Source organism: Nicotiana tabacum, chromosome 7 (genome assembly GCF_000715075.1).
Source record: "Nicotiana tabacum cultivar K326 chromosome 7, ASM71507v2, whole genome shotgun sequence".
In the NCBI taxonomy this organism is placed as follows: domain Eukaryota; kingdom Viridiplantae; phylum Streptophyta; class Magnoliopsida; order Solanales; family Solanaceae; genus Nicotiana; species Nicotiana tabacum.
Window position 1 is genome coordinate 35,133,905 of NC_134086.1, and position 16,766 is coordinate 35,150,670.

The following is a 16,766-nucleotide window of genomic DNA, read 5'->3' on the forward strand; positions in this document are numbered from 1 at the left end:
TCAAGTGATGTGATCAAGATGTACCTACAATGAGTCTATACAAAGCATCATTCAAGTTACTCAACTCAAAACAATCTGGGCGGTGTGCACAAGAACCAGATCAAGAACCTGATCCCTTGGTACTTCTCTGACAGAAGTCCAAGTCAACTATACAGCTGGAACGCAACTGAGTGACTGATCGCAAATGTACAAAGAGGAACACAACAGGGACCTGGTCCCTTAGGGTTCTCTAACAGAAATACAAGTCAACTACAGCTGGAAAGCAATTGCAGAAAGTGACTGCCTGCAACAGTGCAGCAGACAGTACAATAGTCACTTCCCATTGAGATTGGACATCACTAAGGATGTCTTGTGTAGTATAAACCTTATGCAAGGCACAAGTTTCAGGTTCCAACACTTGCAAATACAGAAAACGAAAATTCTCTCAAGTGCTCAAGAACCTCTCTCAAGAACAAAGTTGCTGCAACCTCAAGGACCTGATCCAAAATCGAAGATATTTTAAGTCCTTAGGTTTGTTGAGTCTTTGTAATTTGTTCTTCATTGTAACTCCTATCCGGCTTTCTTAGAAGCGTTGATTAGGTTGAGTCATAAGCAAAAGCCTTTGTAACCGTAGTGTGACAAAGTGGCTTGTGGTGGAAATACCACAAGTTAGTCAAATTATTTGTAACTAGGATAGTTATAGAGTGGTTGTGTGGGATTTTTCACGTAAAAATCCTCTGTCTTTTTTACATTCAGCTTTACCAGCATCACAACAAAACCTGATAAAGGCCAGATACTCTACTATTTGGTGGACTCACATAAACTTAGCACTGTACTAAACTGATATAGGACCAGATCGCTATACAGTTTGGTTCATCAGTATTTTTAGAGGAAACAGATAGAGAACCGGTTCTCTATACAATCTGGTGAACGCAAAGTTTCTAACAAGTGGTATCAGAGCGGGTTCTTCCTATCAGGCTAACACCTAAGAAGGATCCTCATGGCTGCTCCACTAACTCTTGAAAGGAGAAAACCAAAGAAGAAAAAGTACCGTGTACTCAAAGCTGATAACAATGATTCGAGTGAGGAAAATAGTGACATGACTTACTTAACCAAAAAGTTTCAGAAGATGGTCAAAAGAAATGGAGAAGTGCTGAAAAGGGACAGCTTTAACAGATCAAAGAACAATAATCTTTATTACAAGTGTGGAAAGGCTAGACACTTTATGAAAAATTGTTCTCTCTTAAAGCAAGAATTCTCCAAGAACTTCAAGAGAAAAAGATCAGCTGACAATATAGTGAAACATGCTTTTGCATTTGGTAAGTCTGAAGATGAAACTGATGCTGGTGATAGCTCCATGATGACACGTGAATGCGAGGAAAATAAATATGACTCAACCTTTGCGTTGATGGCACAACCAAATGATGATGAAGACGATGACAACAATGAGGTAAATTCAGGGATGTTCAGAGAAATCTGAAATCCTATTCTCCAAGAAAACTCATGTCTTTAGCTAATGTATTAATCAGTGTCTTTCATAGTTTTGTGGAGGATAGAGATTCTTTGACCTTAGAGTTAGCAAAATCTGAACAAACTAGAGACGACTTAGTGGCGGTAGTTACTGACCATAAGAAAACCATTGAAATTTTCAAAAAAGAAAAGAATGATCTTTTGATAGAAATTACAGACTTAAGGGAAATAATAGTGAAACCTTGAACTAAGTTAAAACCTGAAAAATCTGGAAAAGGAAAGGAGATAGCCAGTGAGGAACACACTAGGCTTGAAAAGGAGTTGAAAGCTGCTAGAACTAGGATATGTGGTGAACTCGAGAAAAATAGGCAGCTTCAAGTTAAATTGAAGAGAGTAAAAAGGGATCTTGAGAAATCTCTCAAGTGGACCTGGTCCTCAGATGTTGTCACTGCCATGTACTTTAACAAAAGTGGAAACATGCAGGGAATCGGGTTCTAAAAGGAGAAAACTCCTTACAACCCTCACAACAAGTACGTCACAGTTCCTGATAACTGGCTGTGTACCCACTGTGGTAATAATGGGCACTTCAAAGAAAATTGCCAGGCCAGGGCTCAATCTGTTCAGAAAAATAAAGTATTTGCTGACAAAATGACTATTAACAAGAGACCATGTACTGCTCGCAAGAAACCAATGTTGCCTGCATGGACTAGAAAAGCCCTTATCCATCCCTTCTATCATAACAAGGGACCCAAACTAGTTTGAGTTCCTAAATCTAACCCATAATTTAGATGTGCAAGGAACAGTGGAAGGAAGCGGACTATAATGGATCATGGACAGTAGATGCTCAAAGCACATGACTGAAAATACCATGAATTTTCTCTCATTGAAAGCCCTACAAGGAAGGGATGTACCCTTTGAAAAATGGAAAGAAGGAGTACATTCTCTCTATTAATAAGGGAGAATAAGCACACACTAGGTCAACCTGCTTGCCTGGCTTTATTGAGGGTATAATTGTCATTATGCCTAACCTTATCATCTCAGGGGTATAATTATCTTTGAGGGAAAGATTAACATCAAAGCCCTACGTTTGCTTGGTGTGATGCCTGAGAGACCACCACGTGCTACATTGGATTTTGGGTAAACGGCGGATACTTGAAAGATTTATGATTTTTCTACTGAAAGCTTGATTCAACTTCACACTCTCTTTCATCTCTCTATTTTCGCGGTGGTTCTTTGACTTTCCCGGTATTGCTGATTTCCGTTTTATCTCTTGGTGAGTTCAGTTCACATTGTATTACTTCAATTTTTCTTCTTCTGATTTTGTCATAGTTGTTGATGGAGGTGACAGTCATGGCTGGCCACGGGCTGATTCGCCATTTATGGTGGTTTTGATAACTACAAAGTTATTTTGGGGAATAAAATTATTTCTTTGATTTACTAAAAAGCTAGAACAAACCCAGTTAGTATAGAGTAAGTCATTAGTCTTCTGTAAAGTTAGTGTGTCTTCTGCTTCCCTGTTTTTCTATTTGCCTTGAAAATCGGCGACTTTGTTAATGAGTCATTTGGGGTTTTGCTCTTGGGTTTACTGTTGATTTATGGCATGCAATTGGTTACGTCAATATAGAAAATTCATATTATCCAAGATCCAAATAGCTTATAATTCCGGCTTAGTTAAGTGGTCAATTTGGGGATTCAGGACTTGATTTACTGTGTTTATGATTTAATATTTATATTTATTTAGTGGATTTTAAACAAATACTAATACGATGTTCGAGGCAGAGTTGTTGGGCTTAAATTAACCCATAACTGATACATTAGATCCGCGTGTGATAAGTTTCTTAGACGACTTTCAACTAGACAATAAATAGGGAAAGCCTCTAGGATGTTACTGGTAGGACAATGCTCTATTACTCTGTGAAGCTTATGTGTAACCATTCGAATTTTTAGAATTGCTCAATATCATGCCAAATTATAGATGAAAAGCTTTTCTCTTGCATCACATAGTAGCCGTGCCAACAATTTTCTGGACTTGCGATTCGGAGTTCGAAACTTTTGGCAGACCATCTAACCCAAAATGAATACTCCTCTTTGATATGCCATATGAATTTAAAAATTACACCTATTTTTATGAGTAAATAAGAGTTTCTGTGCACCACATAGGAGGAATTCTCTGGTATATATAGTGTATGCTACAGTTCACTATTAAAAAAAAGCATAAAAGATGGATAGTCATTCTAAGGGAAGAATAAGAAGTATACAGAAAGGGAAACAACAAACGTTCAATGTTAAAAGGTAAGGGATGAATACACGATGAAAGCAAGAAACTTATTAGTTAAGTAGGAATTCTAAGGGAGAAAAGAGCTTATTTTCTTGGGAAAATAGGTCCAAATTTTAGTTCTGTTGTACTACACTGCATCTTTGTACTATGAAGGAGATTATAAAAAATGTGAATGTCACTCTTGAGATTACAACGTTCAGCCTAAATTAATTTTTGTTATAGTTGGCAATGGAGGTTAGAGTTATGGGTGGTTACAGGTCGATTCTTCATGGATGGTGGTTTTGATAACTTGAAAGTTGTTTTGGGGAATAACATTATTTCTGCATATAGAAAAAGAAGTTCAACGTAGAGATTCATCTTAGTCTATTTGGATATGCTTGATTTTTCCCTATGTTAATGCAACTGAAATGTGAATTAGGCAAATAAAAAATTTTAATGGGGCAGAACTCCAGATAATAAATGACATATTTGATTGGACTTTGACGTGCAAGTTGCCCAACCAAGTTGGCAACTATTGGTCTAGCCAATTATAATTGAAGATTGTTTCATTCATCTGACATTGTTTTGCTTACAAAATTATGAGTATATGGCTTTTTTTAGCTGCCCTTGGTCGCACATCTCCACGAATGGGGTGGCCAATCCAAAATTTTGATGGCTTTTGATATTCTGAATATTGCTTATTCTTTTCTTTGCTTCCACCATTTAACATAAAGATAAAGACAAAACAAAAAAGGCGCATAGATACATCACAACTGTGTTGTCCATTTTTACTTTTAAAGTTACGAATAGTCACAGATTATTGAAGTAAATGACTATTACAAGTTATGAGTATTGGTTCTTCACATCTGCCTCTTCAAATATTTTTAAAGTTATCTTGTTATCTATATTTCTTGAGGATCTGTTTGCTTTGTGCTTTGTCCTCATGACTCTCTGTTCAATTATCCATATTGTATAATTTATTAGCACACTTTTCTTTCTTTTTCTTTTGGACTGATAGTTGTTGTGCTGAATTGCTTTCTTCTGATTTTATGTCATCCACAACTAAGAAGAAATATGCAAACTGAAGTATCAAATTTGGCTTAAAATATGTGTTATAGGAGCTACTGCACATTGCGTGTTTCTTTTTTTTTTTTATTTTTTGTTTAAGTTACTGCATAGTGTTAACAACTAAGAGTACATTTAAAAATTTAGAAGTAAACATTTACAAAAATCTCAGTTTATCCTTCAATGGAAATAATATTGTTCTTATAATACATTAATTTTTCCTCTTCCACAAAGCCTTTCCGCAACAGATGAAGCTATAGGTGCTCTCAGAACAACAACTATACAGAGATACAATGTGTTGGAAAAAAGTATACAAAAAGACAAAAGAAAGCTCACTCTTTCGATGAATGTCAATTTTTGACTATTTTGCTCTGTTGGAGATGTGATTATTTTAAATAAATGTGCGTGCTGTTGGATTGTTTGGGCATGCTATTTGTTTTTTGGTATCTTTTCACTCAGCTGAAATGTGGTGATGTAAGCTTTAGCCTTTAGTTACAATTAGTGTTTGTTAACGTTCATTATGATAAATGCTATAAATTGACGGAGCCAAAATATATTTTGATGCAATTACTTTAGCTTGTGAAAATGGAAGACACTCATTGATTTCGTGATAACCTACAGTTTAAACATTTATCTTGTGCGCTACAATTACATTTGTAATATCATTAATCTTTTACATCTAGACATTTTATGACGAGCCTGCAACTTAAAATTTGTACATGTAAGAAAAGAGGAACTTGAACTTGCGTAGCTGACGGAGTCTAGGAATACAAACAAATGTTCAGATGCAAAAAAGAAGAAGGCTGCAATGCAACTTAAACGATGTGATACGTATAACCAAATATCTGCTCATAGAAGAGAAGCATTATTACTATCACGACGTATGAGAAAACAAGATTGTGGAAAACATAGGATTCTTGAAGATCCCATTGTTCGTAGCTTAGAGCAGGGAACGCCATCTTGGTACAAAGGAGGATTTCCAAAACAAATCATACGAGAACCATCTTGGTACAAAGGAGGATTTCCAAAATAAACTGCTCTTATCATACGAGAACCTGCTAGCTTGCTTTAAAAATGTTATATTTTTTAGTCATTTATAGCTACCATATATTATTAATGTACTGCTGCGCATTTATTTTTTTAGAAGATTGTATGACCCCTTTTTTATCTTAATTAATTAAATGAGATATAGAATAGTTTGTGCTCTTTCTCTCTTTATTTGGTGCTTATTAACGATTTACTGTGTACCTTTAAACATCTCGCCTACTTTGTGTTGCAGCTGCCACGCAACAACTTTGTGTGACTACATCAAGGGATAATTTAGAAAAAGGGAAGAATATTTGCAATCGCTCCATGATTCATGAAACAGGTAATGTTAATTTTATATTACATTTTTTAGTCTGCATATTACTTTTACATTGTCGTATTTACACATTTACAGTTCAGATGTATGATCGTATTGCCGATTTGGTTGCCTTTGTGACCTTTATGTTTATGAACAAGTTATTAATGTAGTGGTCATTAACTATGAAGTTTTAACAGCAGCTGATGTAGTTCAGAAAGGAAAAAGCATGCTTCATCCTACCCCTATTTTTGAAAAGGGTAGGGCTCTGAATCCATACTGATCATTTATGTTTCTGCGTCTACTATCCGCAAGTATGTAACCGAAAATTATCTTGAACTAGGCTCAACATCGAGAACTGCAAATGAATCATGTACTCCAACTTCTAGAACAACTACAACTAAAGGTTCGTATAACCATAACCCTTGGTTGGTTTTATAATTTCTTCCATTTGTATCCCTTAAAGTTATTTGAAATATGCAGGTCGTGTAACAAATAAGAAAACTACGATTAATATTAAACAACTACGTTCTGATTATGTTCTGTTAAAAAAGGTTCCAAATTGTAAATTCTGCCGTGCGAAAAAATTTGAGTATGAGCCCCCTGGATTTTGCTGTAACAATGGTACAGTGAAGTTGACCTCTCATCGAATGCCAGCTGAACTGAGAAATTTATATATTGGAAACAACGCAGAATCTAAGCATTTTCGAACGTACATTAGAACATATAATAATTTGTTTGCCTTTACGGCACTTGGTGTCAATTATGACAAAGATTTGGCCAAGAGAAATCGTGGTATTTATACATTCAGAGTTCAAGGACAGATGTATCACTTGATAGACGATTTATATCCCAAAGAAAGAGGGCCAAGAAATTTGCAACTCTACTTTTACGATAATGCAAATGAGCTTAAAAATAGAATGGCTTGCTCAGATAAATTAAATGAATCGACAGTGAAGGAATTGATGGACATACTAAAGGGTAATCCATACTCAATGTTTCTGCGATCCTTAACAGACATGCCAAACTTGCAAAACTTTCATATAGCACTAAAATGTGACGCTGGATTGGATCAACGTGTATATAATGTGCCTACTACTACTACTGAAATTGTAGCAATATGGGTTGATGAAAATGATGGTCCTGCTACTCATGCACCGCATCTTCAAATTTATACTCACAGCGACAGGACACAAAGAGTAAACTATTATTTTGGGTGCTATAACCCTTTACAATACCCCTTGTTATTTCCATATGGCCAAGGCGGGTGGCACTGTGGTATTAAGAAGTTTCCGAGAGCAGAAAATATTCCTAGAAATCGCACTTTGTTGAATTTGAACAATTACCGTGTATAAATTTTTTTACCTCCGTTGATGGATATCTTGATATGGAAGCTCAAAATTCGCAAAAAGCAAAACGCAAAAGAGATACAGTTTCAGTTCGTGAATATTACTGTTATAAACTTCAGATAAGGAACGATGATGAGGATGAAATTTTGCATACAAGAAGATTATTGCAGCAATATTCAGTGGATGAATATATAAAATTGGAGACACAAAGGTTGGACTTTGTTTCGTTCAATCAAGATTTGTTCAGAATGGGTATACTGCAAGGACTTCTTGATATTTTAAGACTTGGCAAACGAGATGCTTCCAATGTTGGAAAACAAACATTTCTCCCAAATTCTTTTATAGGAGGTCCTAGGATATGCGGCAACATTATATGGATACTATTGCATTGGTGCAACGTTTTGGGAAACCTGATTTGTTTATAACTATGACTTGTAACCCATCTTGGACGGAAATAAAAGAACATCTATGGTTAACAGATGAAGCTCAAAATAGACCTGATTTGATTACTCGAGTGTTTAGGGCTAAAATAGAAGAGCTGAAGACAGATATATTAAAACGAAATATCTTTGGAAAAGTTATTGCTTTTATGTACACTATGGAGTTTCAGAAACAAAGGTTTACCCCATGCTCATTTTCTTATTATACTAGGTAATGAACACAAACTATTGACAGCAGAGGCATACGATGATATAATTAGAGCAGAATTACTGGATGACAAGGCAGAACTAGATTTGCGTAAGCTTGTCATTAAACATATGATGCATGGTCCTTGCGGTAGCTTAGATCCAACAAATTCTTGTATGATGAAAAAAGGGTTACTGCAAGTTCAAATATCCAAAAATGTTTGCCGATCAAACACTGAAAGGAAACGATTCTTATCCAATCTACAAAAGACAAAATACGGGCGAAGTTGTGAAAGTAAGAGAACAATATTTAGATAATTCCCGGGTTGTTCCATACAATCCGTATTTATTTGGTAAATTCAATTGTCACATAAATGTTGAAGTTTGCTCCGATATCAAAGTCGTGAAATATCTATACAAATATATGTAAAGGACATGACAAAATGCATTCTGTGTACAAAATAATGATACGAACATAGTTATAGACTAGGTAAAAGAATATCGATCTGCTAGATGGGTATCACCTACGGAAGCTGTATGGCGTCTCTTTGGTTTTCCTATAAGTGAAATGTCTCCCAGCGTTTATCGTCTTCAACTACATCTTGAAGGTCAACAATTTGTTTCTTTTAAGAGTAATACAGATATACAAACAATTGTGAATAATCCAATGATAAAAAAACCAATGCTAACCGAATTCTTCTACATGAACGACAGTGATGAAGATGCTAAAGAGCTCAATTTACTATACAAAGAATTTCCTGAATATTTTGTGTGGTCGTCCAGTGACAAATTTTGGGCACGCAGACAAAAACGTTGTGCTGTTGGTCGTATTGTGACATGCCATCCAATAGAAGGAGAAAGATATTATATTAGATTATTACTAATTCATGTGCGAGGACCGAAGTCATATAAGGATCTTTTGACAGTAAATGGAGAGCCTTGTAGTACTTTTAGAGAGTCCGTAGAAAAAAAAGAATTACTACACTGTGATAATAGCTTGATAGAGTGTATGTCTGAGGCCGCAAGTTACCAAATGCCATATAGTTTAAGGCGTTTATTTGCTACATTGTTGGTGTATTGTGGTCCTGTCAACCCTAGAAAATTATGGGAATAATTTGAGGAATCAATGACCGTAGACTACAAAGTGTTGCAAATTACTAAAAGAAGTGAAATCCGATATCAGGCTTTGAATCATATCAATGACATTCTACATTCTATGGGTCATGATATAAATGAGTATGAACTCATGCCAGAAACTATCAGGCCTTCTGTCACAGCCAAAGAGGCAAAAGAGATTCATTTTGAAAGATCTATTATTGTCAGCGAAGACGACGTGTTGTTACACAGGAAATTAAACAAAAATCAACTCATTGCATATAATGTGATTACTGAAAGGATATTTTCAAATAAAGCGGGTGCATTTTTCGTGGATGGTCCAGGAGGAACAAGGAAAACTTTTTTATACCGTGCTTTATTAGCAACTATACGATCTATGGGATATATAGCTTTGGCAACAACTACTTCTGGTGTTGCTGCTTCTATTTTTCCAGGGGGACGTACTGCACATTCATATTTCAAAATTCCTATTGACATCGATGAAAATGCCAGTTGTAACATTAGCAAAGAAAGTTCACTTGCAGGTTTAATACGCGATGCAAAATTGATTGTGTGGGATGAAGTATCTATGGCCAAAAAGAAAATGTTGGAAGTTTTTGATCTATTATTAAAAGATCTGATGGATACAAATGCATTATTTGGCGAAAAAGTTGTAGTTTTCGGAGGTTATTTCAGACAAACTCTTCCTGTTGTGCGATACGGAAAAAAAGAAGATTTCATTAGCGAAAGTTTGTTATATTCTAACATTTGGAATCAACTTGAAAAATTAAAGCTATCTGAAAATATGAGAGCAAAAATGGATCCTGCATTTTGTGATTATTTGCTAAAAATTGGAAATAGACAAGAACAAGTAAATTCAGCAAACAAGATTGAAATTTCAGATTCATTGATTTTTTCTTACACAATCGAAAAAGAATCTCTAGATAAATTATTCACAGCGACATATTCAAATTTGGATTTGTTATACTCTAATTCATTCTGTACAGATTCTCGTGTGATCTTAACAACAACAAATGATTTCGTAGATGAAATTAATGATATGCTTATTGATCGATTAACTGGAAAATCAAAAACATATATTGGCACCGATGAAGCTATTGAATTTAATAACCAAACACAATTCGAAGATTTACTACACACTTTAAATCCTCCTAGTTTGCCCCCTTACAAATTATGTTTGAAAGAAAATTGTCCAATTATATTATTGCAAAATTTAAATCCATGTGAAGGTTTATGTAATGACACACGATTGACCTGCTGTGATTTTAAAAGTCATGTTATTAGTGCTAAGATTATGATAGGTGATTTCAAGAATATGCATGTATTTATACCGAGAATACCATTATTATCATCACAGGATGAAAAGATGCCGGTTCAATTTAAAAGAACACAATTTTTTATTAGACTATGCTTTGCTATAACAATAAATAAGCACAAGGACAAATTTTAGATTTTGTTGGAATTTATTTGCGAGAACCTGTATTTTCACATGGCCAACTTTACGTTGCCTTATGAAGAGCAAAGAGTTCAAATTGTGTGAAATTGTTGATCCGACCATCTACGCCAACTAGCTATGACGATCATTCTACATCTAATATTGTCTTTGATGAAATCATTAAAAAGGCAGTTGTTTGATGTCTTCAACATACTATACTTTCACAAGTACTTTGTTGTCGCTCGATCTATTTATCTTGTGTACACATTTTCCTAATATGCTTTTATGCTATCTATTTGCAGTTTCTCCATCTGCCCGTGAGAAGAGCACGTATTACTACGGATTTTGGGTAAACGATGGACAATCAAAGATTTTTGCATATGGCAAAAATTATCTGCAATATTATGCTTCGCTACTCTTTCCTTTTCCTACTTTGTTTTTGTCCTAATTAAATATCTTTTAGCTGATAAGTTAATTCAAGTATTGATATTCTCTATTTGACAGATATTGAAATCGAGGAAGGGATTCCCACCCTCGATGATGTCGATATATCCTGTATTTGAGATCTGAATTTGGAAAACAAGCTTGCTGATTCAAATGGAAAAAATTGTGGTATTGTAGTATTAAAGTTATTTGATGCAAGTAACTCATCTGTTTATGATGCTCTGTGACGAGACAAATACAATTGTGTGCCATTTAATAACATATCAACTAATAAACTACTCAAGGTGTTCGGGAAGATGTTTGGACATCAAACTTCTGTCACAAAAAAGGAATGGCTGAAATGCCACATAACATTTGGTTTGCAAAATCGAGACATGTGGTACGATAACAATCAGCTGATCTGAAGGCATATCACCGTTACTATCATTTGGTAATTTGCTCTGCTCTTTTTGCGCTTTTATTTTAGCATATTAATCGATTATCTGAAGAACAATGGTCATCGGATGCTATTTACAGCGAGAAAGGGAAGTCATTACTTTCTCCAATGCAAGTACCATCGGAATACATCAATTAAAAAGAGAAAAAAAAACTCATGGTAGAGCTTTGCTTATTGCTTTTCACATAACTGATAGGATCTTTGTTTTTATAACAACAACATAACCTTTTAATTAGCTGATATTGATTGGGACAACCTTGACTTTGACTTTACAACTACTGATTATATGTATGTCATGAAATGTTCTCAAAGTGAAAACTTTTCTAAGGGTGAATTACAGCGTTTCGGTAATATTGAGTTCAGCCCATCTACTAAAATATTAAATTATGAGACAAGTTAGTTTTTACACTTTTGTATTATGATAGTATTTCGTAGGGATTGTTCGAAGCTTTAAAGACATATCGAAAATATGACGACAATATATTGTTGTTTCGACCTAAGGAAAATGCAATGCGCTTGAAGATGGGTGCTGAACGCATGTATGCCTTCACTGTTTGTTGAACAATTTGTGGAAGCAATAAAAGCTATTGTTTTATCAAAAGAAAGGTGCATAACGTGTTACTTCTCTTCAGTTAAAAATTATCTTACTGAATACTCATGCGCCTACTAAATCCTTTTGTCTTTGCTTATTTTAGATTCCTCCTCCAGGAAATGGTTCGGTCATTTTAGTCATTTCACTGTTTACATTGGTATTATTTACTGCCGATGATAAATTTTGGACTATTTTTCATATTAGCTGACTCGCTGCACTAATAAATGAATATGTCGAATCCTTTCTGACAGATGACAAATAATTCTCTTGCTAATATACACTTTGTAAAGTTCTATCATCCTTAAAGTTGCTCTTTGTATTTTGCACTTTGCACTTTAAAATGTGGTAGATTATTCTGATAATTTCACGTGAGCTTCAGCCTGGGAGATAATGGCACCAACAAAAACTACAATTTTTACTAAAAAAGATTTCACACAAAAATTATTTCTTTTAAATGTTCTTTGTTACTATGGAGAACTTTAGGCAACAATCAATCTTCTTACTGATCATAGAGTTTTCAATTTTGTACACCAGCCGGTATCAAGATCTGCTTGCTGCTACACATATGCCATCGACTCAATGAGTGACATCTGCTGCACAGATTGTTTTGCTAAAACTATCTGGAAATATTATACTAGTACTGCAGATTTCTTACATATAACCTTTTGTCAACATGATTATTTTAGTGTTTTTATTGTAAAATACCGTAGAGCTGATTGTGAGAAAGCACTTTATTCAATTTGTTTAACTGAATAGGATCTTCTGCTTTACCAATTGCATTTCTTATGGTCTAGACTCACTGTCTTTTTCACAATAGAAACCATTAGTTAATCCTTTTCTTTCTGAATTTTCTTTAGAATCCACTTTGCGCCATGGACCTACATCAACTCTTGAGAATGATTGATTGAAAAGATAAAAATAAAGCTAGCTTCGCGGTCATCTCAGCTTCGACAAAAGGTAACATCTTCATTCTGTTAGACAATGGGAAAAACTATTGAAGAGATGTTTATCTTCGTGACTAATTATATATCTTTTTTGACAGAGTTCTTTCAATATCGTGACTCTTGAAGACTTGATCGTTCAAAGAAAGACAATTGCATCTTTGAACAGAAAACCGACAATTTATAAGTGATATTATTTTATTTACCTAATTATCATATTTTCCTATATGCAAGCTTGTATTCATACATTGTTGCTACTTAAGAACACTCCTGTTAAATCGCACTTACGTTGTCATTTCAAAATGGATCTATAAATATTAAAATACAAATGCACACTCACGAATACATAGAACACATATTCATGGAGTAAATCAAGATCTTAAAGATCCTTAGTCCTTGGCTGATGATTTGTCTAGCAACATTCATGTCATTGATGCGTTCCTCCTAATCGATTGATGTGTAACTTCATTCCATTCTATTTTGGCATACTGTTGATGATTGGAAGCTTCTTCCCTTACTCATTTGGAGTTTACATTCAAGTAGCACATTGAAACATTTCTGTATATTTGAATTTTATACTGGTTACATGTGTTTGTTTAAGTGTAAAAATAAGTGTAAAAATGAAATGTTTAGTGTGCTTTCATTAATTTGTTGATTTAGTTTGCAGTCATTGAATTTAATCTTCCCCTTAATATCCAATTTGTTTTCTCTTTTTTGTTGCTCCATAACTCTTTCATTATCATTGATCATTTATACATACCTAATTTTGCAGCTTCTTGATGGATTTTCAAATGGATATGTCGCTCCTTTAGCTTTACATTGACAGGACACCACGTTCTTGAGCCTTGAGCTTTAACCTTTCAATCTCTTCCAATTTCACCCAATTCTCAACATCCAATACAATCAAAATGGTTAGTCAAATTTCATCCCCTTTTTGCTTTTATTGCAAATTTTAATTGCACTGTTATTTTCCTTGTTCTATTTTTTCTTAGTGTGTGTGGGGTAGAATATTTTTTGTTAAAGGGTTTAGTTTTTGATTTGTGACTGATTTGATAAGATAAGCTATTTGAGTTTTGACTAAAAAGGTGATATTTATGGAGTCTATGTGTTTTCTTGGTATGTGTGCGTGTGTGTTTAAGTAGAAAATTTTTGTTAATGGGTTTAGTTTTTTTATCTGTGATTCATCTGATAAGACAATCAAAATAAGATATGCTATATTTGTTTTACCTAAAAGAATGATCTTTATGGAAATTTTGTGTTTGTTTGTTTGTTTGTTTGTTTGTTTTGTTTTCTCTTGGTGATCTGGCAGGACAAGAATTTCAATACAATTTGAAATGCTCTCTACATTCGAGTGAAAATGAGGGGCTAAAGTCCGGCTAGAAAATCTTGAGGATCTTCTTACAAAATCTACTGCATTTGCAACTGTATCCAATTCCCGAAAAAAGCCAAGGGTTCAAAATGTGGAAGGAGAGAATATATCCAATGGAATTCCTTTAAATGCTTATCTCAGGCACGAGTTGATTCTTCTGGTACTCTTTCAGACCAGTTGAAAGATAGTACTATATCCTTTGATAGTAGACTTTTTGCCATCTTATACATATTTGTATCTGCAGATATTACTGCAAATCCATTACATTTTTTGTGTAACATATTTGTGTAGTCTTTTATTTCTCTTTTGAGTACAACTCGAGCTCATCCGCTGGAGATATTATCACTATGCCTTTTACTTACAACAATATGGTTCTCTTTATGTTGGGCCCGGGTTACTCCAACTAGTTCTAAGTATGGGGAAGAAAAACAAGGTAGAAGTTCGTGTCTAAGCTAGTGATATGAGCTGCTTGAATGCAGTTGATAATGATTCGAAGACATGGCACAAAGGAATGGGGGATACAAATTTCTCACTTCTGGATATATTGAAGGACCTGGTCCATGGTCTGTAAAATTCAAAGTTCAAAGAATACGGAGCATGCAATTCCTATGGGAATACTGAGTAGGAGTGAAAAGAGGTGCATGATCAGACCTCTCTTGAACAAAACCCCCTATGAGTTGCTCAATGGAAGAAAACCAAATATAACTCATTTGAGAACCTCTGGATGAAAATGCTATGTTCTAACAACGGGAAGGATTAGCTTGGGAAGGTTGATGCAAAAGGTGATGAAGGAATCCTTCTGGGATACCCCCCTCAAAGCAAAGCCCACAAAGTCTACAATAAAATGACACACTGTGTGGAAGAAAGTGTTCATGTCCTATTCAACGAGACATCATTCTCTAAAAAGGAGGAAACAATGATGATTAAGATAATGAACCACTTTTGGTCCCTGGGAAATATCTGGAGTTTCAGATGGGAAGGCTGATTTGATGAGTAAGATGAAGGAGATAGGTGAGAGACAATGCAACATCCTCTTCTACTTCTCAAGAGGAACCTAGTATTTCCATCATTACCCCTGAAGCAGAAGAAAGAGTTGGAGATGCAGTGCAAGGCACTCCCCAAGTAACAGAACAAGGAGTGAAGGGAAATCCATTTAACTTACCCAGTTTCTCTACAAATCAAACTTCAGTCCCAAATTGGAAACACAAAAACTCCCATTCACTTGATAATATAATCACCCCCTTGATTCTGGAGTTCAAACAAGATAAAAATATAGAAATTCCCTAGCTTTCTCAGCATTTCTATCCCAAATAGAACCCAAAAATATCAAGGAAGCCTTGTAGGATGTAGACTGGATTACTGAAATGAAAGAGGAACTGCATCAACTTGAAAGAAACAAGGTATGGCACCTGGTACCTAGACCCTCAGACAGAACCATCATAGGGACCAGGTGGGTATTCAGGAATGAGCTAGATGAACATAGAAATGCTACGAAGAACAAAGCAAGGCTTGCTGTCCAAGGATTCAATCTGAAGGGATCGATTATGATGAGACTTTTGGCCTAGTAGCTCGCATGGAAGCTATTAGGATCTACATTGCCTTTGCTTCACATATGGAATTCACCTTATTCCAAATGGATGTGAAAAGTGCCTTCCTAAATGATTTTCTCAAAGAAGAAGTCTATATCAAGCTACCTCCAGGCGTTTGAACATTATGTACATCCTGAACATGTATTCAAATTGAATAAGGCACTGTACGTATTGAAGCAGGCCCCTAGAACCTGGTACGAGAGACTATCCAAGTTTCTCTTGGAAAATGGCTTCACAAGAGGAAAGATTGACAATACATTGTCTTTGAAAAAATAGGGAAGAAACCTGCTCATTGATCAGATTTATGTAGATGACATCATATTTGGAGCTATAGCTAACTCATTATGTGAAGAATTTGATAAACTCATGGGAAGTGAGTTTGAAATAAGTATGATGGGGGAACTGAATGTCTTCCTGGGTCTTCAAGTGAAGCAGTCCATAAAGGGAACGTGTATCAGTCAGAAATGCATTAAAAAAAACTCTTGAAAAGGATTGATATGGAAACATGGGAATCATTGGATCTCTACTCTACCTTACTGCCAGCAGGCCAGGCATTGTATTCAGTGTGGGATTACATGCAAGGTTCCAATCAATTCCTGAGAAATCTCATCTGAAGGCTGCTAAGAGAATTTTGAGATATTTTAAGGGCACACAGAACCTGGTTTTGCACTATCCTTTAGATGACAATTTCAACCTTATTGGTTATGATGACGCTGATTATACAGGTTATCTGGTGGATAGGAAAAATACATCTAG

The 16,766-nt window shown here is 35.1% G+C and overlaps 1 protein-coding gene across 29 annotated transcripts; it reads left to right on the plus strand.

Moving 5' to 3' along the window:
- Positions 1 to 2,524: 2,524 nt before the first annotated feature.
- Positions 2,525 to 14,788, plus strand: LOC107824908 (uncharacterized). Of its 29 annotated transcripts, XM_075257093.1 has the most exons (12): positions 2,525 to 2,722; positions 6,051 to 6,140; positions 6,305 to 6,373; positions 6,457 to 6,519; positions 10,942 to 10,988; positions 11,144 to 11,251; positions 11,368 to 11,513; positions 12,021 to 12,125; positions 12,215 to 12,268; positions 12,969 to 13,068; positions 13,154 to 13,239; positions 13,825 to 13,964. In XM_075257093.1, exons 2-6 carry the CDS (start codon positions 6,125 to 6,127, stop codon positions 11,207 to 11,209), a joined length of 261 nt encoding a protein of 86 aa, XP_075113194.1. In that variant the 5' UTR covers positions 2,525 to 2,722; positions 6,051 to 6,124; the 3' UTR covers positions 11,210 to 11,251; positions 11,368 to 11,513; positions 12,021 to 12,125; positions 12,215 to 12,268; positions 12,969 to 13,068; positions 13,154 to 13,239; positions 13,825 to 13,964. The 29 variants fall into 29 exon arrangements, with proteins under 29 accessions (XP_075113194.1, XP_075113177.1, XP_075113191.1 ...); XM_075257076.1 differs by lacking the exon at positions 12,215 to 12,268 and adding an exon at positions 14,362 to 14,788 and having other exon boundaries at positions 10,942 to 11,251; positions 13,825 to 13,963; XM_075257090.1 differs by lacking the exon at positions 12,215 to 12,268 and adding an exon at positions 14,362 to 14,788 and having other exon boundaries at positions 13,154 to 13,963.
- The last annotated feature ends 1,978 nt before the right edge of the window (positions 14,789 to 16,766 follow it).